Source organism: Natator depressus, chromosome 14 (assembly GCF_965152275.1).
Source record: "Natator depressus isolate rNatDep1 chromosome 14, rNatDep2.hap1, whole genome shotgun sequence".
NCBI classification, from domain to species: domain Eukaryota; kingdom Metazoa; phylum Chordata; order Testudines; family Cheloniidae; genus Natator; species Natator depressus.
Genome location: NC_134247.1, coordinates 35,544,549 through 35,571,909, shown reverse-complemented (window position 1 = coordinate 35,571,909; position 27,361 = coordinate 35,544,549). Strand labels below are relative to the sequence as shown.

At 50.0% G+C, this 27,361-nt stretch overlaps 1 protein-coding gene across 1 annotated transcript in view; it reads left to right on the top strand.

The window, feature by feature from the left end:
• Positions 1-26,951, top strand: part of LOC141998861 (butyrophilin subfamily 1 member A1-like) — a 47,799-nt gene extending 20,848 nt beyond the window's left edge. The window contains exons 5-12 of the mRNA XM_074971834.1: positions 5,286-5,402; positions 11,236-11,268; positions 11,574-11,606; positions 11,695-11,727; positions 11,819-11,851; positions 19,022-19,123; positions 21,259-21,360; positions 26,386-26,951. Of these exons, the coding sequence (XP_074827935.1) occupies positions 5,286-5,402; positions 11,236-11,268; positions 11,574-11,606; positions 11,695-11,727; positions 11,819-11,851; positions 19,022-19,123; positions 21,259-21,360; positions 26,386-26,951 (1,019 nt within the window). The remainder of the gene's footprint in view (positions 1-5,285; positions 5,403-11,235; positions 11,269-11,573; positions 11,607-11,694; positions 11,728-11,818; positions 11,852-19,021; positions 19,124-21,258; positions 21,361-26,385) is intronic.
• The last annotated feature ends 410 nt before the right edge of the window (positions 26,952-27,361 follow it).

Here is a 27,361-nt window from a genome sequence, read left to right as displayed (position 1 = left end):
ATACACATTGTAAGGAGAGTGATCACTTTAGATAAGGTGTTACCAGCAGGAGAGTGGGGTGGGGGGAGGTATTTTTTCATGCTTTGTGTGTATAAAAGATCTTCTACACTTTCCACAGTATGCATCCGATGAAGTGAGCTGTAGCTCACGAAAGCTTATGCTCAATTAAATTGGTTAGTCTCTAAGGTGCCACAAGTACTCCTTTTCTTTTTGCGAAAACAGACTAACACGGCTGTTACTCTGAAACCTGTCATATTCAGTAAATCATAACCTTTCCAATGATACCTCACAGGGGCCATCCTGCATAAAGTACATCTCAGTTATATCATATCCATATCATAAGCATATTTTCATAAAGAATATGGAGTGTAACATCACACCAGCAATCATCATTCTTCTCAGTAGGGGTGGGGGAGGGAATTCTCCTTTGTTCTTGTGGTGTAGTGACGACGCTGTTGGAATTTCAAGCTATCACTTTAAGAGGGGGTGTTTGCCAGGTCCTGTTCACAGACCAGAGGGCTGTGTAGAAAATCCTGCGAGTCTACAGAAACAGTTAGTTTGTGGCCAGCTGGGGTGTAAATCTGCCTCTCACTAGCCTGCCACATACTAACTGTCCATGTGGACCCTGCTACGTACACTAGTAATTCCGTAATGTGCTTTGTTCTACCCTGTTTTGAAAACGGAACAGATCAAAATGCACCAGGGAACTTGTAGTTCACAGCAGCAGGGTGCACACAGCCAGTTAGTGTGCAGCAAGCTCTAGTGCAAGGTGGATTTACATCCCAGTCTGCCACGCACTAACTGTTCCTATAGACAAGCCAATGTAAAGCAAGGTGCCCACAGCCTTAGGGAGCAGCCTCCTCTCTGTGGTTTTGGTTCTTGTGAGTTATGGTTCTGGATTCTAAGAAGTAAAGTCCTGTTGGTGACATCCCCTAGGGTACAGTCTGGACTGTTGAACTGCTGTGTCCCTTTAACTCTCCAGCCCAGGGTGCCTTTTACACGGCTTTGCTAGTGAAAAGCAGCCTCTCCGGGCTCTGCTCACACACAGCCATTAGCATGTAAAGTCACTCCCAGCAAAGTGACATGAATGCTTTCCCAGCCACTTATGAACTACATAGGGTGACACTCGCAAATTCCCCAGCCTTGCACCCAGAAATGTGCATCTTGTAGTGTCCAGCACACTACTGAACAATCTTTAATAGTCAGTCATTTCATCAACGGAAATGATTCTGCTGGGGTGTTTGTTAACCTGAGTAGAGATTTCCCAAACACTTCAACCAAAACACACTGGTTTAGGTAAAACAATAAAATAAGTTTATTAACTAGAGAATGGTAGATTTTAAATGATAATAATTGATAAGGCAGAAAGGTCAGAATTGGTTACAAAAGAAATAAAAAATAAAACCAAAAACTAATTCCTAAACTTTACCAAGCTAAGTAAGATTTGAAAGCAAAAAGGTTTCTCACACCCAAAAACTTACTGGAGTCCAAACTAACTGGAAAGCCTTCCAGCTCGGACTAACTCTTCCCCCAGCCCCTCTCCTGCCCCAGTTCAATGATGCTCCTACTGACTTTCAAGCAATCTTATTGCTGTGAGTAGAGATGGGGGAGGAGAACATGAGAACATAAGAATGGCCATACTGAGTCAGACCCAAGGGTCCATCCAGCCCAGTATCCTGTCTACTGACAGCGGCCAATGCCAGGTGCCCCAGAGAGAGTGAACCTAACAGGTAATGATCTAGTGATCTCTCTCCTGCTGTCCATCTCCACTCTCTGACAAACAGAGGCTAGGGACACCATTCCTTACCCATCCTGGCTAATAGCCATTAATGGACTTAACCTCCATGGATTTATCCAGTTCTCTTTTAAACCCTGTTATAGTCCTAGCCTTCACAACCTCCTCAGGCAAGGAGTTCCACAGGTTGACAGTGCGCTGAGTGAAGAAGAACTTCCTTTTATTTGTTTTAAACCTGCTACCCATTAATTTCATTTGGTGGTCCCTAGTTCTTATATTATGGGAACAAGTAAATAACTTTTCCTTATTCACTTTCTCCACACCACTCATGATTTTATATACCTCTTTCATATCTCCCCTTAGTCTCCTCTTTTCCAAGCTAAAAAGTCCTCGCCTCTTTAATCTCTCCTCTTATGGGACCCATTCCAAACCCCTAATGATTTTAGTTGCCCTTTTCTGAACCTTTTCTAATGCCAGTATATCTTTTTTGAGATGAGGGGACCACATCTGTACGCAGTATTCAAGATGTGGGCGTACCATGGATTTATATAAGGGCAATAAGATATTCTCTGTCTTATTCTCTATCCCTTTTTTAATGATTCATAACATCCCATTTGCTTTTTTGACTGTCGCTGCACACTGCATGGATATCTTCAGAGAACTCTCCACGATGACTCCAAGATCTTTTTCCTGATTAGTTGTAGCTAAATTAGCCCCCATCATATTGTATGTATAGTTGTGGTTATTTTTTCCAATGTGCATTACTTTACATTTATCCACATTAAATTTCATTTGCCATTTTGTTGCCCAATCACTTAGTTTTGTGAGATCTTTTTGAAGTTCTTCACAGTCTGCTTTGGTCTTAACTATCTTGATCAGTTTAGTATCATCTGCAAACTTTGCTACCTCACTGTTTACCCCTTTCTCCAGATCATTTGTGAATAAGTTGAATAGGATTGGTCCTAGGACTGACCCTTGGGGAACACCACTAGTTACCCCTCTTCATTCTGAAAATTTACCATTTATTCCTACCCTTTGTTCCCTGTCTTTTAATCAATTTTCAATCCATGAAAGGATCTTCCCTCTTATCCCATGACAACTTAATTTACGTAAGAGCCTTTGGTGAGGGACCTTGTCAAAGACTTTCTGGAAATCTAAGTACACTATGTCCACTGGATCCCCCTTGTCCACATGTTTGTTGACCCCCTCAAAGAACTCTAATAGATTAGGAAGACATGATCTCCCTTTACAGAAACCATGTTGACTTTTGCGCAACAATTTATGTTCTTCTATGTATCTGACAATTTTATTGAGGTAATGTGAAGATCACTGTCTCTTATTTTAGACCATCTTCCTCTCTTTGAGGGTTACTCCCCACTGGGGTGTAGAGAAAACAGTCCCCTGTGTATGTGAGATTCAAAGAGTCTATCAGGAGAACTGTAAATTTCTTGTTCGCACCATCTGTGTACGTCACGTTTGAGATGTCACTGGGGATGATATGCAAATCTTTTGTTTCCAGTCCCCCTGATGGCGAATGGTTGCCTCAGCAGTTAATAGCTTTCCATCACCTGTTGTCAGTTCTTTGTTGTCTCTGAGGAGCTAGTCTGTGGGCATTCCCCAGAATTACAACATATTTCACTAACAAACATAGTAAAATCTCATAGCTCCACATACAATGTTAACGTACACATTTAAACAGAACAATGATATTCAGTAAATTACGAATTTCAAATGATACTTCACAAGGCACACTTTGTACAAAATATATCATAACCATATAACAGTGGTGAACATGGGGGTTCAGGGTTTTAAATGGGGTGCAGTGTGTCACAGTGCTATGTAAAGCAAGGTGGGATGAATTGTGCCCGCTGCCTTAGAGACTCCATTGTGGGATTCTTGTGGGTTAAGGTTCTGGATTCTAAGGAATAAAGTCACGTTATGCTGCAACCTTCCAGCAGGAGTATTGATGTCTGTGTCTAACTTCTCTGTGTGCTGTGACCATCGCAGTTCTCAGTGCGGGTGGGGGAGGGAATTCTCCTTTCTTCTCACTGAGAGCTGCTGGGTGCTGAGTATTTATGAAAATCTGGCCAATTAAGTCATTTTTCCTGACTAGCACAAGAGAGCCCTCGATATGGTCTGAGCATTGCTCCTTAGATAACATCTGAAACTCCCACATCAGTGTGAGAACTGCGCTATGGGCCCCGTCCTGCAGTTCAGACTCTGGCAAAATCTCATCACCTTAAATGAGAGTTTTGCCCAAGTCATAACTGAGGATCAGGTCATAACTTGTACTTAATTGCTCAGAAGGCCATAAACACAGAGCTCCACAGCCAGCATCGACCATGAAAGTACATTGTGGTTTTTTATTTCACGGTCACACAATGGGACGGATCCTACCTTCCCTGCATAACCAGGTTGATGAGAGTTTTGGCAGTGCTAACAATAAAGGATCAGGCCCAAAACATGCAGAAACAAACTTTTAGCTAAAAAGCATCTTGATTTTTAGAAAAAAGGTTCATATTTTTCTGTATTATTATCTACCAAATAACTTTGTTAATACAGAATGAGTAGTTCATCACGATAATAATAACAACAATGTTGCATATGTTAATCACTATTCATCTGAGATCTCATAGTGCTGCACTGCTGATAAGTTTATGGTATGCCCCGTATCCTATGATTGTTGTGTTCACAGCATACCCACAGAGAGTTAGAAACAAAACAAATACTCTTCCTGGAAGGCTGCAATGTAATGCTGCTTTATTCCCCCAAATCCAGAACTCTAACATACAACAGCCAAATACAGAGCGAGACAAAGCAGGCTGCTCCTTGAGGCAGGGAGGCAGAACATAACCCACCTGGCTCTGTGCAGAGTGACTGCAGAGGCCCCACATTGCATGCTCCTTACAGAGCCCCCTAGCCTGCAAGCAGCATCAGAAAACCCCTCAGGATTCAGAGTGACAATTTGTGATTTCTACACAGTTTTCAGTACACCACACTAATCACATAGCAAGGACCCTGTCGTCAGCATTGTCCCAGGGCCCAGGGAAGACGAATCTGGAGGAATTTTTAATCTGACTCTCCAGGCTCAAGTTTTGTTTGTATTAAAATCCTGCAATAACATCTTTTGGGCCAGACTCTCTCATGTGGCTGAGCCCCTCTGAACACAGGGGAGTTGGGGGTGTCAGGAAGCTGGTCACAACTCTCTGATTCTGAGGGCCAGTCTGCACTGGCTGCAGCTTGGGGATCAGTTAGAGCAGCCTAGAAAATACCTGAATTTATGCAGGTGGGGGATAGATGTAACACAGCAGAGCTCCACCCTACCCCCTCCCTACCTCCAACACACCCCCTCCCATTAACGAACTATGATCAGTAAGAAGAATAAAGCCTGGACTTTCATTGACTTAATAATAAAGCACAAAGGAGCCACATCTCACGATGTATTTCCCTGTGAGAGTCTTTTAACTAACCACGGTGTCACCACTGTCACAGTGTCCTGCCTTCATTCTGCACGTGTTTGCTCCCAAGTCAATGGCACTTTCTCTTGCAGAGCCATTTTTCCCAAGGGTCAATCCCTCGAAAGTGGCTCTCTGGGTGATCCTGGCTCTCCTCGCTGTTCTCATGGCCCTGGCCGGTTACTGCTTCTGGAGGCGACACAGAGCAACAGGTGAAGTAATGAGAGGGGGGAATTTGGGGTGGGGGCTAAAAATAAAAATGAAAAACAAAAGTAAAGATACAGGGATTAAGGGGCTTTGATTCCACGTTCAGAAGAGTTTCAGGCCATGGGCGGCGGGAGAAGGGTGAACGATGACTTCACAGTTGAGCTGAGAAGTGTCAAATGGCTTCACCCCTTCAGCACTCACTAAAGGATCCCAATCAAATGGGATTCTGAACTATTCCATGGGGATCAGCACCCCTTACATTGAAACACCCATGTGGGGCTCAGTGAGCCGGGCTTGGAGCGCTGACATTTGTAACTTGGCAAGAAAAAACTAACAGAAAGTAGGAGGAGAGAGGGGATTTCTTCGGTTCCAGTTCTGCCCCTGCCCCAGTCTGTGCAAGCCTCTCCCCCTCCCCATCTAGAGGAGTAGGAGCTGTGAATGGGAAAGTAGTGATAATGGAGAGGTTAGCAATTACCTTATCTACTATAAAAAGAAAAGGAGTACTTGTGGCACCTTAGAGACTAACCAATTTATTTGAGCATAAGCTTTCATGAGCTACAGCTCACTTCATCGGATGCATACTGTGGAAAGTGTAGAAGATCTTATTATATACACACAAAGCATGAAAAAATACCTCCTCCCACCCCACTCTCCTGCTGGTAATAGCTTATCTAAAGTGATCACTCTCCTTACAATGTGTATGATAATCAAGTTGGGCCATTTCCAGCACAAATCCAGGTTTTCTCACCCCCCCTCCCCCACAAACTCACTCTCCTGCTGGTAATAGCTTATCTAAAGTGACCACTCTCCTTACATTGTGTATGATAATCAAGGTGGGCCATTTCCAGCACAAATCCAGGGTTTAACAAGAACGTCTGGGGCGGGGGGGTAGGAAAAAACAAGGGGAAATAGGCTATCTTGCATAATGACTAAGCCACTCCCAGTCTCTATTCAAGCCTAAGTTAATTGTATCCAATTTGCAAATGAATTCCAATTCAGCAGTTTCTCGCTGGAGTCTGGATTTGAAGTTTTTTTGTTGTAAAATAGCGACTTTCATGTCTGTAATCGTGTGACCAGAGAGACTGAAGTGTTCTCCGACTGGTTTATGAATGTTATAATTCTTGACATCTGATTTGTGTCCATTTACTCTTTTACATAGAGACTGTCCAGTTTGACCAATGTACATGGCAGAGGGGCATTGCTGGCACATGATGGCATATATCACATTGGTGGATGTGCAGGTGAACGAGCCTCTGATAGTGTGGCTGATGTTATTAGGCCCTGTGATGGTGTCCCCTGAATAGATATGTGGGCACAGTTGGCAACGGGCTTTGTTGCAAGGATAGGTTCCTGGGTTAGTGGTTCTGTTGTGTGTTATGTGGTTGCTGGTAAGTATTTGCTTCAGGTTGGGGGGCTGTCTGTAGGCAAGGACTGGCCTGTCTCCCAAGATTTGTGAGAGTGTTGGGTCATCCTTCAGGATAGGTTGTAGATCCTTAATAATGCGTTGGAGGGGTTTTAGTTGGGGGCTGAAGGTGACGGCTAGTGGTGTTCTGTTATTTTCTTTGTTAGGCCTGTCCTGTAGTAGGTGACTTCTGGGAACTCTTCTGGCTCTATCAATCTGTTTCTTCACTTCCGCAGGTGGGTATTGTAGTTGTAAGAATGCTTGATAGAGATCTTATAGGTGTCTGTCTCTGTCTGAGGGGTCGGAGCAAATGCGGTTGTATCGCAGAGCTTGGCTGTAGACGATGGATCGTGTGGTGTGGTCAGGGTGAAAGCTGGAGGCATGTAGGTAGGAATAGCGGTCAGTAGTTTTCCGGTATAGGGTAGTGTTTATGTGACCATTGTTTATTAGCACTGTAGTGTCCAGGAAGTGGATCTCTTGTGTGGAGTGGACCAGGCTGAGGTTGATGGTGGGATGTTCTTGTTAAACCCCGGATTTGTGCTGGAAATGGCCCACCTTGATTATCATACACAATGTAAGGAGAGTGGTCACTTTGGATAAGCTATTACCAGCAGGAGAGTGAGTTTGTGTGTGTGTGGAAAGGGTGGGGGGGTGAGAAAACCTGGATTTGTGTTGGAAATGGCCCACCTTGATTATCATACACATTGTAAGGAGAGTGGTCACTTTAGATAAGCTATTACCAGCAGGAGAGTGAGTTTGTATGTGTGTGGAAAGGGTGGGGGGGTGAGAAAACCTTGATTTGTGCTGGAAATGGCCCAACTTGATTATCATACACATTGTAAGGAGAGTGGGTCACTTTAGATAAGCTATTACCAGCAGGAGAGTGGGGTGGGAGGAGGTATTTTTTCATGCTTTGTGTGTATATAATAAGATCTTCTACACTTTCCACAGTATGCATCCGACGAAGTGAGCTGTAGCTCACGAAAGCTTATGCTCAAATAAATTGGTTAGTCTCTAAGGTGCCACAAGTACTCCTTTTCTTTTTGCGAATACAGACTAACACGGCTGTTACTCTGAAACTTATCTACTGTGTGGTCATGCACCAGCGCTCAGAGAGAGCTCTCCCTGCGCTCCAGGAAAACCACTCCACGAGGGGCGTAGCTCCCAGTGCTGGGAGCCTGTCTACACTGGCAAGTTATTGCGCTGAAACTTGCTGTGCTCAGACTGAGGGTGGATCTACACTGCACACTTCTATCGGTATAACTACATCCCACGCTTGGGGGTGTGGGAAATCCTGACCCGTGAGCAACTCAGTGATACCGACCTAGCTCTCGGGGAGGTGGAGTACCTACCCCAATGGGAGAGGCTCTCCTGTCAGTGTAGGTAGCATCTCCACTAAGCGCTCCAGCGGCACATCTGCACTGGTGCAGCTGCAGTGCTGTAGGTGTAGACAAGCCCTGAGATCCTGCTACAAGGACAGGGCAATAAACTCTCTATTGTAGTACAAGTGCTCAGCTGTAGGTTTTCCTCTGATCACAAGGGGTAGAAATTGGCCTTCAGTGATCTGGGCATCTCTAGCAATGCTGGGGTTTTCAAAGCTGCCTAAGGGATCTGAATACTCAATTTTTGTTTAAATTAATGGGCACCAAGTGTGCAACCCCCAAGGCAGCTGTGAAAGTCCCAGCCAGGGTTTTCTCGCCTGAAGTGCTGTGTAGGAATTTACAAGTATCTAAAGAATTGGGAAGGGGAAATGTCTGTTACAACGATTTCCCAGTGGGGACAGAAGCAGGTAATTCAAAGAAGCAGAAAGGAGCTGTGCTTTGTACTTGTGAAAGCTGGAACTGGGTGTTGTACCTTTGAATTGTCACCGGTAAGCCTTCTGCCTGTTGGAACTGGCAGCAACAAGGGCCTAGTTCAATATCTAGGGGTTTCTCTTCAACAAGGCAACACAAAACGAGCTTGAGCCCCCATCCAGTAACCTGGGACAATTATATACCACGCTCTGGGTGTCTCTAAGAGGCAATACTTTCCCTCTTGCAAGCACAAAGTCTCAGTGTAGAAAGAAACTTTTAATAAAAGGTGGGAAATAACCCGGCATTAATTTGGGAAAACACCACAAACAGAGTTCATAAACATAAACAATGAGCTAAAGACTCAGGCAGTGTCCTTTTCCCCTCAGGTTCTTCAGTCCAGCAACCAAATGTCCCTTTAACATGCCCATCCCTTCTCTGCACCCCACTCACAGTTGTTGTTCTGGGTCAGTGCAGACCCAGAGGTGCATCTGCAGAGTTCACCTCCCACCCTGGGTGGAGAGGGGGTAAGCAGGCACATTAGTAGCTCTGCTGCCCAGGCAATTGCTTGCCACTCCTCGTCGCCAGCCACCATGCTGGCTGATCACTGTGCCTCTTCACCAGCTACCCTGCCAGACAATTGGCCCTCGGCTTCTCTTCCCCAGCCATCCTGCTGGCCCATTGCTACACCAATCCACCAGGATGTTTTCAGGTCCCCCCCACTTAGCACAGCTCTCATGATTTCAGCTGTTAGAGTGTGGGAGCCTCACTGGCTGGTGCACGCTAGGCAATCTCTTACATCAGAGACACTGTCCCAAACAAGGTCTAACAGTGAGAACTAGATATCAGTGATTTCAGCTCTGGGGTGTATAACAAAACTCTCAATTGAGTCCAAATTAATTTTGTTATTACACAGCAGACATAAAGGATCAAATAGCTGGCTGGCCAGCCTCACTAGGCTTTGGAGCCCATGTCCCCTGCCTACAAGTGCCATTTAGTAAAGAGTGAGTCCTTCAATCAGTTATGCCAAGTACAGTTCTGCTGCCCTTGATTCACACACCAAGGATAACAACCCTTTATTACTCCTGCCCCAATAACAAGGAGATGAGGGATCCCACATCAGCCAAAAGTGATCATTTGGGCAAGCAATCCCACCCAGTGGTAGGTGCAGGAAGGGATAGGGGGACCCAGATCCACACTGCTCCACTGGGTGCCAAACCAGGGCCCTGTGAAACCAGTAGCCCTGGTTTCAGATTCAGGTTCCAACCTCAACAAATAATCTTCCTGGGCTGCTTCCCACCCATGATCCCAGTGATGGCATTTCCTCCACCAGCAGCAGCCATCTGTCTTCCTCTGTCTCCGTGGTCAACCGGGGTCCTGCCGTGGGCTCGGTGTGTTCAACTGCCACAGTCTGCAGCTCTAGCAGCTTCCTGGCAGGAGCTCAGAGCATGCGTACGCTCTCTTCCACTGTCAGCCCAGACTGGACTGAACTTGTCCCTTGTATATCCAGCGTCCAGTTGGAGCGTGTCCAGGAGGGGCGAGGAAGCATGGCCTCTTGCACCCATAGGCTGTGTTCAACCCTTGTTGGGCCAGTGCAGGGTTGATAGGCCCCATCACACAGGGATTCACTATTTTCAGTCATATGTAAAATTTGTCTATGTGTCCAGAGAGAGCTATGTGGGGCTCATTTCCAAGCACTAAAAAAATCAGAACAATTAACTGTCACTGTCTTGTTCCCTGGGTCTTTCAGAGAATTATCCCACCAGCTGCACTGGTGAGCTGTGTGGCTAGGATGCTGTAATAACATAAACACACCCAGGACTTGCACGGCTGGTCTGAGACACTCCTCACACTGGGCATAAGATGGTCTCGCTCAGGCTGTTCTCAGCAGTGACTGGCAGACATGACACTACCTCCATTTCCAGCAGTGTTGGTACCTCAGGGCTGATGCACCAAGTGGATGAGCTCCAAATAGGAAAGAGCTGATCTTAGAGGCAATGCCTGTAGCAGCCCATCCACCCACCCCTCCCTGGCCCATGCTGAGCCAAGCATCCAGCTAAAGAAAGACCCCTCCACCCCATTCTTAGCTGGGGCACCCCATCTACCCAGGCCCTAGAAGGAGCTTTTCCCAGATATCACTAGGATCAGGGAATAGGCATGACCCTAGTGATACATGGCCAGGAGTTGACCTATGATGGAGACAATCAGACCCTGTCCCTTATCCAGCTCAGGTGAATGCCCCATTCCCATCACTCACTTCCCTCCCCCATCCCCACAGTCAGGAGCTGGGGAGAGCTGGGGCTTTTCAGGGGATGCGCACAGAGGGGAGCAGACAGGGAACTGGATAAAAAAAGAGACCTTCTTTCCTCTCCCCCGCAACAGCCAGATCAGACAGGAGTGTGACGGGTCCCAGGAAGCGGGGATGGCTCCTGGGGGAGACACTTAGAGCAGCTCCTAGAGGTGATGGTCAGTGCGGGAGGGAAGTGAGGGATGGTCAGTGCAGGGATGTTGAGACAGATCTGTCTGTGTCCTGTTTGTCAGTCTGTCTGCCTCACTTTCATAGTTACAGCACAATTATATTAATATCTGGAACTGCACCATAAACACGACAGTGAAATCTCACCTCTCGCCCTTTTCTCCCTCTAGAGATTCTGCGATCTGATATGGAGAGCGAGAAAGGTCAGTGTTTGGATCCCATTACACTAGCTGACAGTAGAGTTATCCCCATAAATAAAATAGGATGAAATCTTGCCATTATTAATTAACTGTTGGAATAGTTTCCCAAGGGCCGTGGTGGATTCTCCAGCACTGGCAGTTTGTAAATCAAGATTGTATGTTTTTCTAAAAGATCCACTCTAGGAATTGTTGTGGGGAAGCCGACGGGCTTGTGTTATGCAGAGGTCAGACTAGGTGATCACAATGGTCCCTCCTGGCCTTGGAATCTATGAATTGATGAATCATCTCTTTCCCTTTTCTCTCTCTAGAGACCCTGCTGTCTAAACGGGAAAAAGAGAAAGGTCAGTGTCTGGGCCAGTTACAAAATTAACATTATCCCCATAAACCCAACAGGGTGAAATCTCACCTCTGCCTCTTTTCTCCCTCTAGAGACTCTGCGATCTGAGATGGAGAGACAGAAAGGTCAGTGTCTGGACCAACTACATTAGCTGTGGAGTTACTGTTATAAACACGACAGGGTGAAATCTCACCTCTCTCCCTTTTCTCCCCCTAGAGACCCTGCAATCTGAGATGAAGAGGCAGAAAGGTCAGTGTCTGGGACCAATGGGATGCGTTGAAGATTTCATGTCAATTCAGTCAAGTCAGCTCAGTCCAGCCAACTTAACTCAATTGAAAGCCACATTTAATGCCAGTGGAGTCACAGTTTAACATCTTGAACTCAATTTTAGCAAGTGGAGTTACAGCGTGTTTGAATGAGTGACAAGGAATGTCTCTGTATTGGCACCAGAGCCCCAAGCAGGGAGCTCAGGGCTGCTCACACTGACACAAAGAGGCTCTGAAGGGTGAAGGGCCCATTTGTCCTAATAAACCCCATGGAAATGACAGAAATGCACCTTGAGCCCAGGGCACTGAATACACCAGCCCAGCTTGGTCAGTCTCATTGCTGGAGACTGTGGGTACATATACAGTGCCAAAACCCACCTGTGGCTGGGGCTTGTGCTGCAGGGCTAAATCTAGCAGTGTAGCCGTTCCCACTGGGGCTGGAGCCCAGGCTCTGAGACCCTCTCCCATCGCTGGGTTTCAGAACCCAGATGCCAGCCCAAGCAGAAACTTCTACACTGATATTTTCAGCCCTGTAGTGCGAGCGCTGCAAGCCCAAGACAGTTGCCCCAGGCTCACACCCACTGACACAAGGTTTTCTGCAATGTAGATGAACCCGGAGAGACTTGTCCAGTGTTTGACAGGATCCATCACCCGGGAACCCCCTGTGTTCTGACCCTTCCATGCCCATGTAATATGGGGGGGTAGGGATTTTACCCTCAGTGACCACGCACACCCACAACCTCAGCTCCACCCTGCAGTGACTCCATACAATAACCATACAGGTCTGATCAGTGCAGAGCAGTGTGTGTGGTTCTACATTAAATGAAACTGATTTTTAAAGGCACACAATGTTTTTCAGTTTTCCCCTCATGATCTTACTGCAGGGCAGAGTTAAGGTTGTTTAGGTGCCTTAGCTGCATTTCTAGACTATAGATTTCTTTTATAATTTAACCATAATTTGTATTTCCTGGGTGTATAGCACTTGGTTTGGGAATAATTAAAAGATTCCTCCTGTAATGTGTTTTACCCTAAGTTACAAGTATGTTCTCTCAGCCTTAGCTCCACATTAATGTAGTTTTTATCTGAGAATTGCATTGTGCATTACGACCTGGATCTACAAAGAAACCCCAGACATAGGCCTCTCAATCCCAGTTTTAGGCACCATGGTCCACAAAACCCCACTTGGTTGAAACCCAACCCTGTAGGCACCTAAACTCACTCGGGGCATTAATCTCTGGTGTAAAAGTTCTCTCAGTGTCTAAGTTTCTGCCTCTGGGCACATGGAGGACATGGTTGCCTTGCTATAGACATCTGGGCACCTATCTCCCACCTGTGCCCTTGGAGACACATAAACTGAGGGGAGAAGCATCTAGCTCACTTGTGGGGCCTGATCCAGTAGATGTGCTCAGAGGTCACCCAACAGCACACAGAACGAGGTGGGAGATGGAGAGGCAATGAGCCTCCCTTGTAACATTTAGCTCAGGGGTTAGAGTACCCACCTGGGATGTGGGAGACTCTGGTTCAAGTCCACCATCTCTGCCAGATGAGGAGAAAGCATTTGAACACGGATCTTCTATCTCTCAGGACAATGCTCTAAGCACTGGGCTATGGGACATTCTGATGTGAGGCTCCCTCTGTCTCTTTTGTTCAAGTTGTTACACTTTAATTAAATATTAACTCCGAATCACTCTATAACACTCCTCTGCATTTTGGCCATCTTGTGTGGCGTGTGGCCAGTGCCTTCCTCTGTCTCACAGACACACGGAGGTACCTAATCTGCCCGGCTCCAGAAGAGGGGCTCCTGGCTGTGGATCACTAGCAGAGAGAGGCACCAAATTCAGGAGAGGGGTGGGGCTTAGAACATACCCCTCTTGTCGGCCTCTCCCATTGGCTGGCTTACATGGCTCCTAACACGCTGGGTTCTGTGGATCCCATTCTAAGGCGCTTGCTTCTCCCCATTCAGTGTATCGGGAGCTCTGAGATGCCTTTGGGGTTACACGAGTTCTAAATCGCTGCAACCTGCTCACAGTGTGGGAGCCTTGTCTGTGCCCACTGGGGGAACTCTCCCAAAGCTACTGGCTACAGGCAACATGAGGTGCTGTGCTCCGGGCTCCATGAGCCCTGGTGTGTCTCTCTTCAGGCTAGCAATTCACACCCCAGCTTTGTTACACCCCTGTGCCCAATCCCCTGTCTCCTCCTGGACACCAGCAATGCACCCCCGCTTACTGGCTTCACCTTGGTTCAACACACTCCTTTGCACCAGGCACTTAGACTTCTCTACAGTAAAACCAAACTGAAGTTTAATTAATAGAGCCTGAGACAGAGACTCAACTAAAAGTGTGTGTAGATTTGGAAACATAAAGTTACAGGTATAAGAAACACAATCTATAGCCTATACTTGTTCACAGGTTATCCTGCCTGACAGGGTATTTCTCACCCATTGGTCAGTTCTACTCACAGTGGCTGCGAGAAGGCTGGTGCAGGGAATGGAGTTACAAATTTCCAGCCTTTCACACAATGAGGCTGAGGTTTTCGAAGCTGCCTCAGAGATCTGGATGTCCGTCCAAATTCCTGCTTGAAACCTTGTTAAAACTTTGTTTTCATGTTTTTGTTACAATCGGACATGAACAGGACTCTTTTCCCTGTCCTAGGATGTCCTGCAGGTGTCTTCCTGCTCCCTGAAGCTCTCCTTAGCTGAGGAACTTGCTGGCCAGGCTTTTATGAGGACAAGGAGATCTTTAAGCCGTCACCTGATCCCTGGCCTCAACATCAGCTAATTAGTCACAGGGTGGGGCTCAGCCCAACTCCCCTTAAAAGAACAGACACCCTGTGACACTTAGTCTCACCCATCCTCACACTTTCCATCCCCAACCCCAGTTCCCTGTCTACTTATTGCCCCTTCTGCCTTCCATCTCTAAGCTCAGTGAACACTCTGTCTACAATTGCTGTCTGGAGTTCCTCTCCTCCAATTCCATCCTAGACCCGCTCCAATCCAGCCTCTGTCCCCTGCACTCCCCTGAAACCGCTCTCGCCAAAGTCTCTAATGACCTTCCTGGCCAGATCCTATGGCTTCTATGTGATCCTCATCCTCTTTGTGCTAGCTTCATGCTCCTCCTTCTGACACCATAGACCAGACCACTCGTCTCCATTAAATCCTTGGCTTTCACAGCTCCCGCCTCTCCCAGTTCTCTTCCTGCCTTTCTAATCCCTTCTTCGGTGTCTGTTTTGTTGGGTTAGTCTCTTCCTGTCTCCCTCTTTCAGAGAACATCCCCCAGAGCCCAGTGCTTGGACCCCTGCTTTCCCCTCTCAACACCCTGCCTCTAGTAGCTCTTACCTACACGCATGGCTTCAGATACCACCTCTGTGCATTGGTCTTTCAAACTCCTTCTGCACTAAAGACTGTTCCCACATCTCGGCCTGTCTGACATCTCCTCATCAATGTCCAGAGGGCAACTTAGGTTCAACAGCTGAGTGTTTAATCTCTTCTGCACCCCTCAGAGCCCTCCACACTTACTAGTTTCTTCGTCTCTATGGATAACACCATGAGCCAGAGGCAGGGGTCTGTGGCTGCTCTCCCTCCCTCCCTGCCGCCCATCCCATACACTGGTCTGCCCCGAGCTAGGTACCAGGATCTCTGCCCCTCCTGTGTCCAGAGCTTGTAGCCCTGAGGTGGGGTGTGAGGCTTGAGCTGACTGCAAGGAGCCCAGAGTGGAGTGGGAGGCCTGGGGTCTGAGCCCTGCTCGAGGTGGCTCCTTATGGGAGGGGACCGGGGCTATTTCCCCTGCCCTGGCTGGGAGAACCACTCCATGTTGTTGGCCTGAGTTGGGCGGGCAGGGCAGAAAAAACTGTCCTGTATTTTTGAAATACAGTGTTGGCCACCCTAACAACACCTCCATCTGCCCAGTCACTCAGGCCAGAAATCTGGGCATCGTCTCTGACTCAGCCTCTCGCTGGGCCTGCACGTCCTGACCTCACCCCAGTCTCCCTGCTCCTGCCTGTATAACACGTCACAGATACAACCTCTTGTGTCCGTCTCAACAGCCCAGACTCTCGTTCATCTCACACCTCCACTGCTGTGATCTCCTCCTGTCCGGCCTTGATGCCAGCCGCTTTGTCCCCTCAGCTGCATCCAAACCATGGCTGCTAGGCTCAGCCCTCAGGCTCGTCTCTCCTACCACATCCTCCACTTAGTTCCACTGAGGCCCCCTCCAGCACAAGCTCCTTGTCTTTGCCTTTAGGTCCCTCACCAGTTAGTCCCACCCTGTCTGAGCGATTGGTGCCACCTTCCCTGTGCCAGCGATGGCAGCCTGCAGGGCCGGTTCTAGGGGTGGGTGCATGGGGCCGGGTCACCCTCGGCACCACTTCCAGGGGGAGCCATATTGCTGCTGGGTTTATTTATTTATTTATTTATTTTTCTCCTGGCAGCCTAGGTAGGGTGACCAGGTAGCAAGTGTGAAAAATCAGGACTTTTTTTTTTTTTGCAGTAGGGTGTATAGTTGCATATATAAAACAAAGCCCCTCATATTGGGACGGTCCTCATAATATTGGGGTGTCTGGTCACCCTCAGCCTGGGTCACCTGCCTGTCTGCTTCTCCCTTAAACACCTCAGTGTTTTCTCCCCCTCCCTTTCCATGTACAGAAAAACACCCCCTCAGTATTAGTAAAGCTGCCCCCTTCTCTCTTCAATCCCTCCTCCAAACCCAGCTGTGCTGTGGCCCCTGGAATCTCTCCTGGCTGGCATTGGGCACCTGGTGAGCTGGGCTTTGGTTTGTTTTTATCATTATCTCCCTCTCCCAACCCCTTCACCCCACTTGTCTATTTCATCCCCCTGTTGTACCCTGTCTGCCATGCAGAGGGTGAGCTCCCTGGGCCAGGGACTGTCGCTTTGTTAGATGCAGTTTGTGTGGACAGAAGGGGGACAGTGGGTGCGTATGGGAGCCATAGAAGAGGCTGTGGTTTTAGTCGTGGCAGGATATAATGAGGGTCTGAGAGAGAGATTGTGCTGCAAGGATGGAGAGAAAAGGGCAGATAGTAGAGATAACACTCAAGAAGCAGCAGCAGTATTTGGAAATGGCCTGGGTGTGCAGAGGGAGGAACCAAAAATAACCACAAGGTTGTGGGCACTGAGATTTGGCGAGGGTGATCACTAGGGACCCCAGTGAGAGCGGTCTGAGTGGAGTGGGAAAAGTCAGACTGGAAGGGATCTAGGACAGCTGGAGACACAAGCATTGTTTGCAGACTGGGTTCACTGAGTTCAGAGACAAAAGGGAGGAGGGAGATGGGGCAGCAGTTAGAGGGGTGGGTGGGGAAGAGGAGGAGGTTTGTGGGTAAAGTTAGACCGGGGCATAAATATTTGCAGGGTCAGGCCCCAAGACTGTAAACTCTGTGGGCAGGGCCAGATTAAGAAAGAGACATTAGGGGCTGTAGGTGGCCCAGGGCTAAGCGGGGGGGGGGGGGGGGGGGCCGGGCTGCAGCCACTAAAGCTCCTCCGTGTTGCATTCTTGGCCGACTCTGCCTGGCGGGGGGTGGGGGGAAGCGGCTCCGTGCACTGCTGACCCTTTCCTCCCCCACCCGCCCCGATCTGGAGCTGTGTCACCGCTAGCACAGGGAAGCTCTCTGTCCCAGTGCTTCGCTCTCTCTGCCTCCACCGCTCCCATTGGCTGGGAATCGTGGCCAATGGGAGCTGTGGGGGGCGGTGCCTGCAGATGTCCCCCCACAGCAAGCAGGAGCGCCAGGTATGCGCCCCGCATGCCAGCCCCCTCCTGCTCCCTCCCAGATGCCGCACTCCCACCCCCCAGCCTGCTCCAGCACCCTACATAGAATATCAGGGTTGGAAGAGACCTCAGGAGATCATCTAGTCCAACCCCCTGCTCAAAGCAGGACCAGTCCTCAATTTTTGCCCCAGATCCCTAAATGGCCCCATCAAGGATTGAACTCACAACACTGGGTTTAGCAGGCCAATGCTCAAACCACTGAGCTATCCCTCCCCACTCCCTCCCTCCCTCCCAGACACTGCACCCCTCAGCCCGCTCCTGCACCCTACCTCCCTCTCAGACCCCCCACCCCCATTCCAGCCTGCTCCAGCACCCTCCCAGACTCCCCCACCCCCACCCCCAGCCTGCTCCTGCACCCTACATCCCTTCCTCCCTCCCAGACCCCGGACCCCCACCCTGCTCCTACGCAGTCCCTCCCAGACCCCACACTCCCACCCCCCAGCCTGCTCCTGCACCCTCCCTCCCTCCCTCCCAGAACTTGCAGCCCCACAGCCTGCTCCTGCCCCCTACCTCCCTCCCAGAGCCCCCACCCCCGCCCCTAGCCTGCTTCTGCTCCCTCCCTCCCTCCCAGACCCCCAGTCCCAGCCTTCTTCTGCACCTTACCTCCCACCCAGCCCACTCCCTGGCAGCTGCCTCCCCCACACCGAACCCCTCATTTTTGGCCTAACCATGGAGCCTAGGGGACCCCACAAAATCAACTAGCCCTGGGCCCCCAGAAGAGTAATCCAGCCCTGGCTGTGGGGCCCAGCCCTGAGTGTCTGTGTACAGGACCTAGCGCCGTGGGGCCCAGCTCTGAGTGTGACCTCTAGATGCAACTGGAATGCAAATAACAATGTGGAGTGGGGCAGGAGACTGGCTATGGGATATGCAGGTATGACATCGGGTGGGGCTTAAAGGTACGGTTGCCAACCATGATTGGCCTGGAGTCTCCAGGAATTAAAGATCAATCTTTAATTAAAGATTATGTCATGTGATGACATCTCAAGGAATACATCCAACCAAAATTGGCAACCCTACTTAAAGGTGTGTGTGTCTGTGCAGAGGACAGGGGATGAACAGGGGCAGGTGGGGAGGGTTTCGGGGATCAATATGGGAGGGACAGAGAGTAGTGATGTGGAGCCAGGAAGCCCTGGTCTCTGGTCCAGGTTTACCTGTGCAACGTTTGAGGTGTATAACTGTATAACTTGAGCTGGGACAGGACAGTTTGGGTCCCTGCCTCCATAAGAAACCAGCTCCTGGGCTGTGCTCTGCTTAGCATCTTATGGACAAATCTTGCAAAACACTCGTATCACCAGTGAGGGAGGCGTTGCTTTTCGCTTGACTATTTCCCATTAAGTTTTGAGACTCAGCGTTAACTCAGGATGTCTTTGACTTTCCAGGGGAATATGAGGCAGTGAAAGGTATGTGTGTTTTTACTAGCTTTGATTATGCTTTAAATTGGAAAAGGAACACTCAGAGCTGTGTGTGCAAAGACGTGAAGTGTAAACAATTAATGTGTTACTGAGACAGGTAAGGTACACGACAAGGGGAAATCCAGATATTGCCCAGAAATAATGAATGGAAAATTTGTGGTATTGAAATATTAATATTAACTACAGTTGCCAATGGCACAATACCATACACCCTTGCCCCACCCTCTGCCCCGCCTCTTCCCCTAGGCCCTGCGCCTTCTCTGAGGCCCCACCCCCAGCCACTCCATCTCCCCTCCCTCCGTCGCTCGCTCTCCCCCACCCTCACTCATTTTCACTGGGCTGGGGCAAGGGTTTGGGGTGCGGTAGGGGGTGATGGCTCTGGCTGGGGGTGTGGGCTTTGGGGTGGGACCAGAAATGAAGGGTTCAGGGTGTGGGAGGGGGCTCTGGGCTGGGGCAGGGGTGCAGGAGGGGGTGAAGGCTCCAGCTGGGGGTGCAGGCTCTGGGGTGGGGCCAGGGATGAGGGGTTTGGGGTGCAGGAGGGGGTCTGGGCTGGAGCCGAGGGGTTTGAAGTGTGGAAGTGGGCTCAAGGCTGGAGCAGTAGTTCGGGGTGCGGGAGGGGGTGTGGGCTCCAAGAGGGTGTCAGTGGGAGCTCAGGTCTGGGGCAGGGATTTGGGGTGTAGGCTCTGGGAGGGAATTAGGGTGCAGGAGAGGGTTCCGACCTGGGGCCAGGGGTTGGGGTGCTGGAGAGGGTTTGGGGTGTGGGCTCCAACCTGGCAGCGCTTACCTCAGGCTGCTCCCAGTCAGCCCTGGCTCTGCGTAGCTCCTGGAAGCAGCCAGCATGTCTGGCTCCTAGGCGCAGGGTCGGCCAGGTGCCTCAGCACCCACAGGCACTGCCCCCGCAGCTCAAATTGGCCCTGGTTCCCGGCCAATGGGAGCTGTGGAGCCGCCACTCAGGGCAGGGGCAGTGCGCAGAGCTTCCCTGGTCACCCCTGCACCTAGGGGCTGCAGGGACATGCTGGCTGCTTCCAGGAGTCACACGGAGCCAGAGCAGGCAGGGAGCCTGCCTTAGCCCCGCTGCACCGCCGACTGGACTTTTAATGGCCCGGTCAGCAGTGCTGACCGGAGCTGCCAGAGTCCCTTTTCGACCAGGTGTTCCAGTCAAAAACCGGACACCTGGCAACCCTAATATTACTAGTTTTATTTTTCACATTAACCCTTGGAAATAGAGTCTTAAACACAAACAAACAAACTTCACTTACTGACACCAGAGACACCCTGTAACGAGAACAATAATTATTATGCATGAATAGGGCCCACCCTGTGAACTGTCCATGGATGTACTCCTACAACTCCTGCTGCCTGGGGGGTGGGAGTGTGGGGTCTGGGAGGGAGGGTGTAGGAGCAGGGTGGGGGTGCAGAGTCTGGGAGGGAGGGAGTTGTAGGAGCTCAGCACCCCTTGGGATCACCAGCATCACCCAGATGATGGAGACACTTATGAAGGAAGAGTTCTCTGAGCTGCAGGCCCAGGTTCTCTTCTGGGCCAGGACTTGCTCGAGGTGGGGGGTGGGGGCAGGGTGGGAGCTAGTTATGGCTCCCTGGTTCTCAGGCTGCCCCAGGGGCTGTTCTGATTCACTCCAGCTGGCTGTGGTCCCTGGGAATTGGTGATGTGCCCTGCCCTGCCCCAGCACACACACCCCAGCCCCTCAGTCCCAGCCCTGACATGTCCCCTACACCAGGATGAGGGGGGCAATTGGCACAGGAGCCAGTTACACTGTTTTACCCCAGCTGGGCTCTCCCTACACCAGGGAAATTCTCTAATGTCCAGGGCTTGGTCCCAGTCAGTCTGCACCATCCCTGCACACAGTGACCAGAGCAGGGAGAGAACTGGGCCCTTTATCTGCCTGCATGACTCACATGAGTGATCCCCACAGGTGCGGCCCCACTTATTTCTGGGAGGAGGGTTTGCAGGATCAGATGCGATAAAGGAGAAGTCATAACTAGTGGTTAGGAGCCCAATCCTGCTGTCCTTACTCAGGCAAAATTCCCACTGAGGCCAATGTAATGTGGGTTTAGAACTGGGCACTTCTGTTACTGAGAATCTCTCCTATTGATTCATTTATGTTCTTTTTTCCCTTTTCTCCCCTCTCATTCCCGTGGACACTCTGGCAGAACTGGGTAAGCTCCATGTCGTTTGTTTTTCACAGTGTGTGACTTGTTGAGTCTGCGACTTGCTGAGTCTGCATTTCGTTGGTGTAAATTCTCATGTCTGATTATTTCAGGACTCGCCAGAGCCCGAGGATACGCAGGTAACTAACGCTGACACTGCCGCAGTCCCTCTCCGTCCCATTCCCCTGGGATACGCGGTCGCTGCTCAGTCCTCTTACAGCTCTCACAGTAACTAAGGGGTGGAGCAAATGTCATTGTCCATGTGAAAGTTAGAGAGAGCGAGAGAGAGAAAGAATACCCAGGCTACACACACGGTACCTGCTGTGAGGGGGAAGCTGTTTAACTGCTCTCTGTTGCTATGTTATGGCCTATAGTCAATTAATTGGACAGAGGATCCTGGGAACTACAGGCCAGTCAGCCTCACCTCAGTCCCTGGAAAAATCATGGAGCAGGTCCTCAAGGAATCAACTCTGAAGCACTTAGGGGAGAAGAAAGTGATCAGGAACAGTCAGCATGGATTCACCAAGGGCAAGTCATGCCTGACTAATCTAATTGCCTTCTATGACGAGATAACTGGCTCTGTGGATGAGGGGAAAGCAGTGGACGTGTTTTTCCTTGACTTTAGCAAAGCTTTTGACACGGTCTCCCACAGTATTCTTGCCAGCAAGTTAAAGAAGTATGGGCTGGATGAATGGACTATAAGGTGGATAGAAAGTTGGCTAGATTGTCGGGCTCAACGGGTAGTGATCAATGGCTCCATGTCTAGTTGGCAGCCGGTGTCAAGTGGAGTGCCCCAAGGGTTGGTCCTGGGGCGGGTTTTGTTCAATATCTTCATAAATGATCTGGAGGATGGTGTGGACTGCATCCTCACCAAGTTTGCAGATGACACTAAACTGGGAGGAGAGGTAGATACCCTGGAGGGTAGGGATAGGATACAGAGGTCCCTAGACAAATTAAAGGATTGGGCCAAAAGAAATCTGATGAGGTTCAAGAAGGACAAGTGCAGAGTCCTGCACTTAGGACGGAAGAATCCAATGCACCGCTACAGACTAGGGACCAAATGGCTCGGCAGCAGTTCTGCGGAAAAGGACCTAGGGGTTACAGTGGAGGAGAAGCTGGATATAAGTCAACAGTGTGCCCTTGTTATCAAGAAGGCCAATGGCATTTTGGGCTGTATAAGTAGGGGCATTGCCAGCAGATCGAGGGACATGATCGTTCCCCTCTATTCGACATTGGTGAGGCCTCATCTGGAGTACTGTGTCCAGTTTTGGGCCCCACACTACAACAAGGATGTGAAAAAATTGGAAAGCGTCCAGCGGAGGGCAACAAAAATAATTAGGGGACTGGAACACATGACTTATGAGGAGAGGCTGAGGGAACTGGGATTGTTTAGTCTGCGGAAGAGAAGAATGAGGGGGGATTTGATAGCTGCTTTCAGCTACCTGAAAGGGGGTTCCAAAGAGGATGGATCTAGACTGTTCTCAGTGGTAGCTGATGACAGAACAAGGAGTAATGGTCTCAAGTTGCAGTGGGGGAGGTTTAGGTTGGATATTAGGAAAGACTTTTTCACTAGGAGGGTGGTGAAACACTGGAATGGGTTACCTAGGGAGGTGGTGGGATCTCCTTCCTTAGAAGTTTTTAAGGTCAGGCTTGACAAAGCCCTGGCTGGGATGATTTAGTTGGGGATCAGTCCTGCATTGAGCAGGGGGTTGGACTAGATGACCTCCTGAGGTCCCTTCCAACCCTGATATTCTATGATTCATGGTTTATATAGAGGCAATATGATATTTACTGTCTTATTATCTATTCCTGCTTTCTTAGTTATTCCCAACATTCTGTTCACTTTTTTGACTGCCGCTGCACATAGAGTGGATGTTTTCAGAGAACTATCCACAATAACTCCAAGATCGCTTTCTTGAATGGTAACAGCTAATTTAGACCCCATCATTCTATATGTATAGTTGGGATTATGCTTTCCAATGTGCATTACTTTGCATTTATCAACATTAAATTTCATTTGCCATTTTGTTGCCCAGTCACCCAGTTTTGAGAGATCCTTTTGTAGCTCTTCACAGTCTGCCTGGGACTTCATTATCATGAGTAGTTTTGTATCATCTGCATATTTTGCCATCTTGCTGTTAACCACTTTTTCCAGATCATTTATGAATATGTTGAATAGGACTGGTCCCAGAACAGATATCTGGGGGACACCACTATTTATCTCTCTCCATTCTGAAAACTGACCATTTTTATCTGCCCTTTGTTTCCTATCTTTTAACCAGCTACCAATCCATGAGAGGACCTTCCCTCTTATCCCATGACAGCTTACTTGCTTAAGAGCCTTTGGTGAGGGACCTTGACAAAGGCTTTCTGAAAATCTAAATACACTATATCCACTGGATCCCCTTTATCCACATGCTTGTTGACCCTCTCAAAGAACTCTAGTAGATTGCTAAATCATGATTTCCCTTTACAAAAACCACGTTGACTATTTCCCAACAAATTATGTTCATCTATATGTCTGACAATATTGTTCTTTATTATAGTTTCAACCAGTTTGCCTGGTGCTGAAGTCAGGCTTACCGGCCTGTAATTTCCGGGATCGCCTCTGGAGCCCTTTTTAAAAATTGGTGTCACATTAGCTATCCTCCAGCCATCTGGTACAGAAGCTGATTTAACTAATAGGTTACATACCACAGTTGGTAGTTCTGCAATTTCACATTTCAGTTTCTTCACAACTCCTGGGTGAATGCCATCTGGTCCTGGTGACTTATTACTGTTTAATTTATCAATTTGTTCCAAATTCTCCTCTAATGATACCTCAATTTGGGACAGTTCCTCAGATTTGTCACCTAAAAAGAATGTCTCAGGTTTGCAAATCACCCTCACATCCTCAGTCGTGAAGACCGATGCAAATAATTCTTTCCAGAATGGCCTTTTCGTCCTTGAGTGTCCTTTAGCACCTTGATCGTCCAGTGGCCACACTGGTTATTTAGCAGACTTCCTGCTTCGGATGTACTTACAAATTTTTTTGCTATAACTTTTTGAGTCTTTGGCTAACTGTTCTTTAAATTCTTTTTTGGCCTTCATAATTATATTTTTACACTTAATTTCCCAGTGTTTATGCTCCTTTCTATTTTCCTCACTAGGATTGAACTTTCACTTTTTAAAGTATGTCTTTTTGCCTTTCAGTGCTTCTTTTTCTTTGTTGTTTAGCCATGTTGGCACTTTTTTGGTTCTCTTTTTATGTTTGGGGTATAAGTTGAGCCTCTATGATGGTGTCTTTAAAATGTTTCCGTGCAGCTTGCAGAGATTTCACTTTTAGCACTGTTCCTTTTAATTTCTGTTTAAATAACTTCCTCATTTTTGTGTAGTTCCCCTTTCTGAAGGGGCCCCAGAGTCCAGCTCCCCTGCCCCAGTGACCCTGTAATTATTGATCCATAACCCCAGTGAGGGGAGGGGTTACGGCCCCTTGCACAGCAGTGTCTCAGCCATGTCGGTGCCCCAGTGCAAACCCCTAGTGCAGACGGGCTGCAAGGGTGTGAACTGGGACTGGCCCCCGCTGCAGGGGGGGGGGCAGGAAATGGGGAAATGCCCCCTTCCCTCCCCACTGACATGGCCTTATTAGCAACAGCCCCTGTTGCCCCCCGCCACTCCTCAACTCCCATGCTCCCACTGCTCTGCCCCCTTCCAGCAAGCCCAGACACCGTACCCTCATGTCTCCTGGTGCCAGCCCCTCTGTTCACTCCTCCTCTGCCCCCCTGAGTCACATCTCTACCCTGGCCCCCATCTGCCTCCATGGTCTCTGCCCTTTCCTTTACCCCCTTTGCCCGCCTGGAACAATTCCCTTCCCTCGCCCTCTTTGGACTTCCTAGTGTAAGTCTTTCCCCTCCCCCCATCTCTGTCCCCGTGGTGAGCACCCCTCCCCTCCCCTTGTCCTAACATCTGGGTCCCTCTCCTCTACCTCCCTCTGCCCACCTAGGGCCCACCCTTCTCCACGCCCCACTCCCGTGTTGTCCCCTGGGGTCTATCCCACACCTTGCCCCCTACATCCCTCTGGCACCCCCCCTACTTCTCATCCATCTTTCTACCCTTGTCATCTTCACCTTCCCCACCCCCTTCTTTTACCCTGGTGCCAGCCCCTCCTTCCACTCCCCCTCTGTCTCCCTAGCACCTGCCCCTCTGTTCACCACTTGTGTTCCCTGGTGCAAGCCCCTTCCCTCTCCCGCTCTGTGCCCGCCCCTTCTCCTGCCCCTCCTTTGGCCCCTGGTGACCACCCCTCCCCTCATCTCTCTGTTTCCCTTGGTACCTGTCCTGCCCCTCACTCACGCTCTAGGGCCCTGGTCCCTGCCCCTCCTCTTCCCCCTTAGTCCCCCCCAGTGCCCACCCCTCCCATCACCCCATTCTGCCCTCAGCACATGATCCTGTCCTCACCCCCCCACAGTCCCCTGGCACCTGCCCCTCCTGCCTCCTCCCTCCTCCATCCACTAGTGACTGCCTCTGCCCTAGCCAGTCCCTCTGTCCCCGGGATCCTGCCTCATTCTGTCCCCTGTTGTCTCCCAATTGCTCCCCCGCGTGGTCCTGCCACCTGCCCCACTGCTCATCCCCTCCACCACCTGGCACCTGTCCGTCCCCTTGATTCCCTCTGCCACATTTGAGCCCTCCCTTTCCCTCACACCCCTCTGCCCCCTGGTGCCCACCCCTTCCCTTGCTTCCCTGTGCCTCCTGGGGTCCGTCCCCTTCTTCTCCCCTGGTGCCCACCCCTCCCCTCATCCCCTGCAGCCCCCTGGAACCTGCCACCCCCTTCGCTCCCCTCTGTCCTCCTGGTGCCCGCTCCTCTTTCCCCGCCATTGCCCTTGTGCCTGCCCCTCCCCCTCCCCCTCTACTCCTCCACCCCCCTTTGCGCCTGTCACCTGCCCCTCCCCTTTCCTCTCCCAGCATCAACCTGTCCCCTCTCCGCCCCTCACTGACACCTTCCTGCCCTTCCGGTGCTCCCCCTGCCCTTTCCCTTTCATTGTCTCCTCACAGGCAGACGGGCCCTGACTCCCCACAGCCAACAACCCCAATCCCCCCCCTCAGTGATTAACGGGGACGCAGGTTAATTTCCCTTTGATCCCAGTGCGAATCCCCTGCCCCTGGCACTGACTCTGTGACTCTCTCCCCAGTGGACGTGACTCTGGATCCAGACACGGCTCATCCCGAACTCGTCCTGTCTGAGGATCAGAAACGTGTGAGATTCGGAGACACCCGCCAGGATTGGCCCAACAACCCTGAGAGATTTGATACTTGTTCCTGTGTCCTAGGCGCTGAGGGGTTCGCGGGCGGGAGGCGTTACTGGGAGGTGGAGGTGGGAGACAAGACAGGATGGGACATGGGGATTTGTAGGGAATCTGTGAACAGGAAGGGGAAGGTCACACTCACACCTGGGAATGGATACTGGGCCGTGCAACTGTGGGGTGGGAGATACGAGGCCCTCACCTCCCCCCCTACCCCCCTCCCCGTGAGCATCCGGCCTGGCCGGGTGGGGATTTTCCTGGACTATGAGGCGGGCGAGGTCTCGTTTTACAATGTGACTGACAGGTCCCGTCTCTTCACTTTCACTGACACCTTCTCCGGGATGCTCCACCCTTATTTCAATCCTGTTTGCAATACTTGGGGTAAAAATGTGGCTCCCCTGATAATCTGCCCGGTCCCAGCTCAGGCTGGAGGGAATCTCGGTCACGGACAGTGACCCCGTGGCAGAGACTGGCCCCTCCCAGTGCTGCTGCTCTTCGCACCCCCAGTGGTGGGGGCCAGTTACAGCAGGTAACTGGATGCTTTGTGCCTACCGGGTGCTGCCAGTTTCCCTTTTCAACTGGAGGTTCCAATCGAGAACCGGACACCTGGCAACCCCAGCCCAGGCTGGATGAATGGGACCCACTTGCTGGAAGGAGCCCAGACAGCTTCCTCCCACACTCCCTGCCCTGTGTTTGCCCCATCCCTGGCACAGGGTGATGCTGGTAAGAAATACTGCCAGACAGCTAGTGGTTTTTGCTGCCTTCACCTTTCCTCGTCCTCTGCCCCGAGGTGTGTCAGAAGGAGGGGGACGGAGGTCATTCACGTCTCTCCGAATTTTCTACCCCTGTGAAATATCAGTGTAAA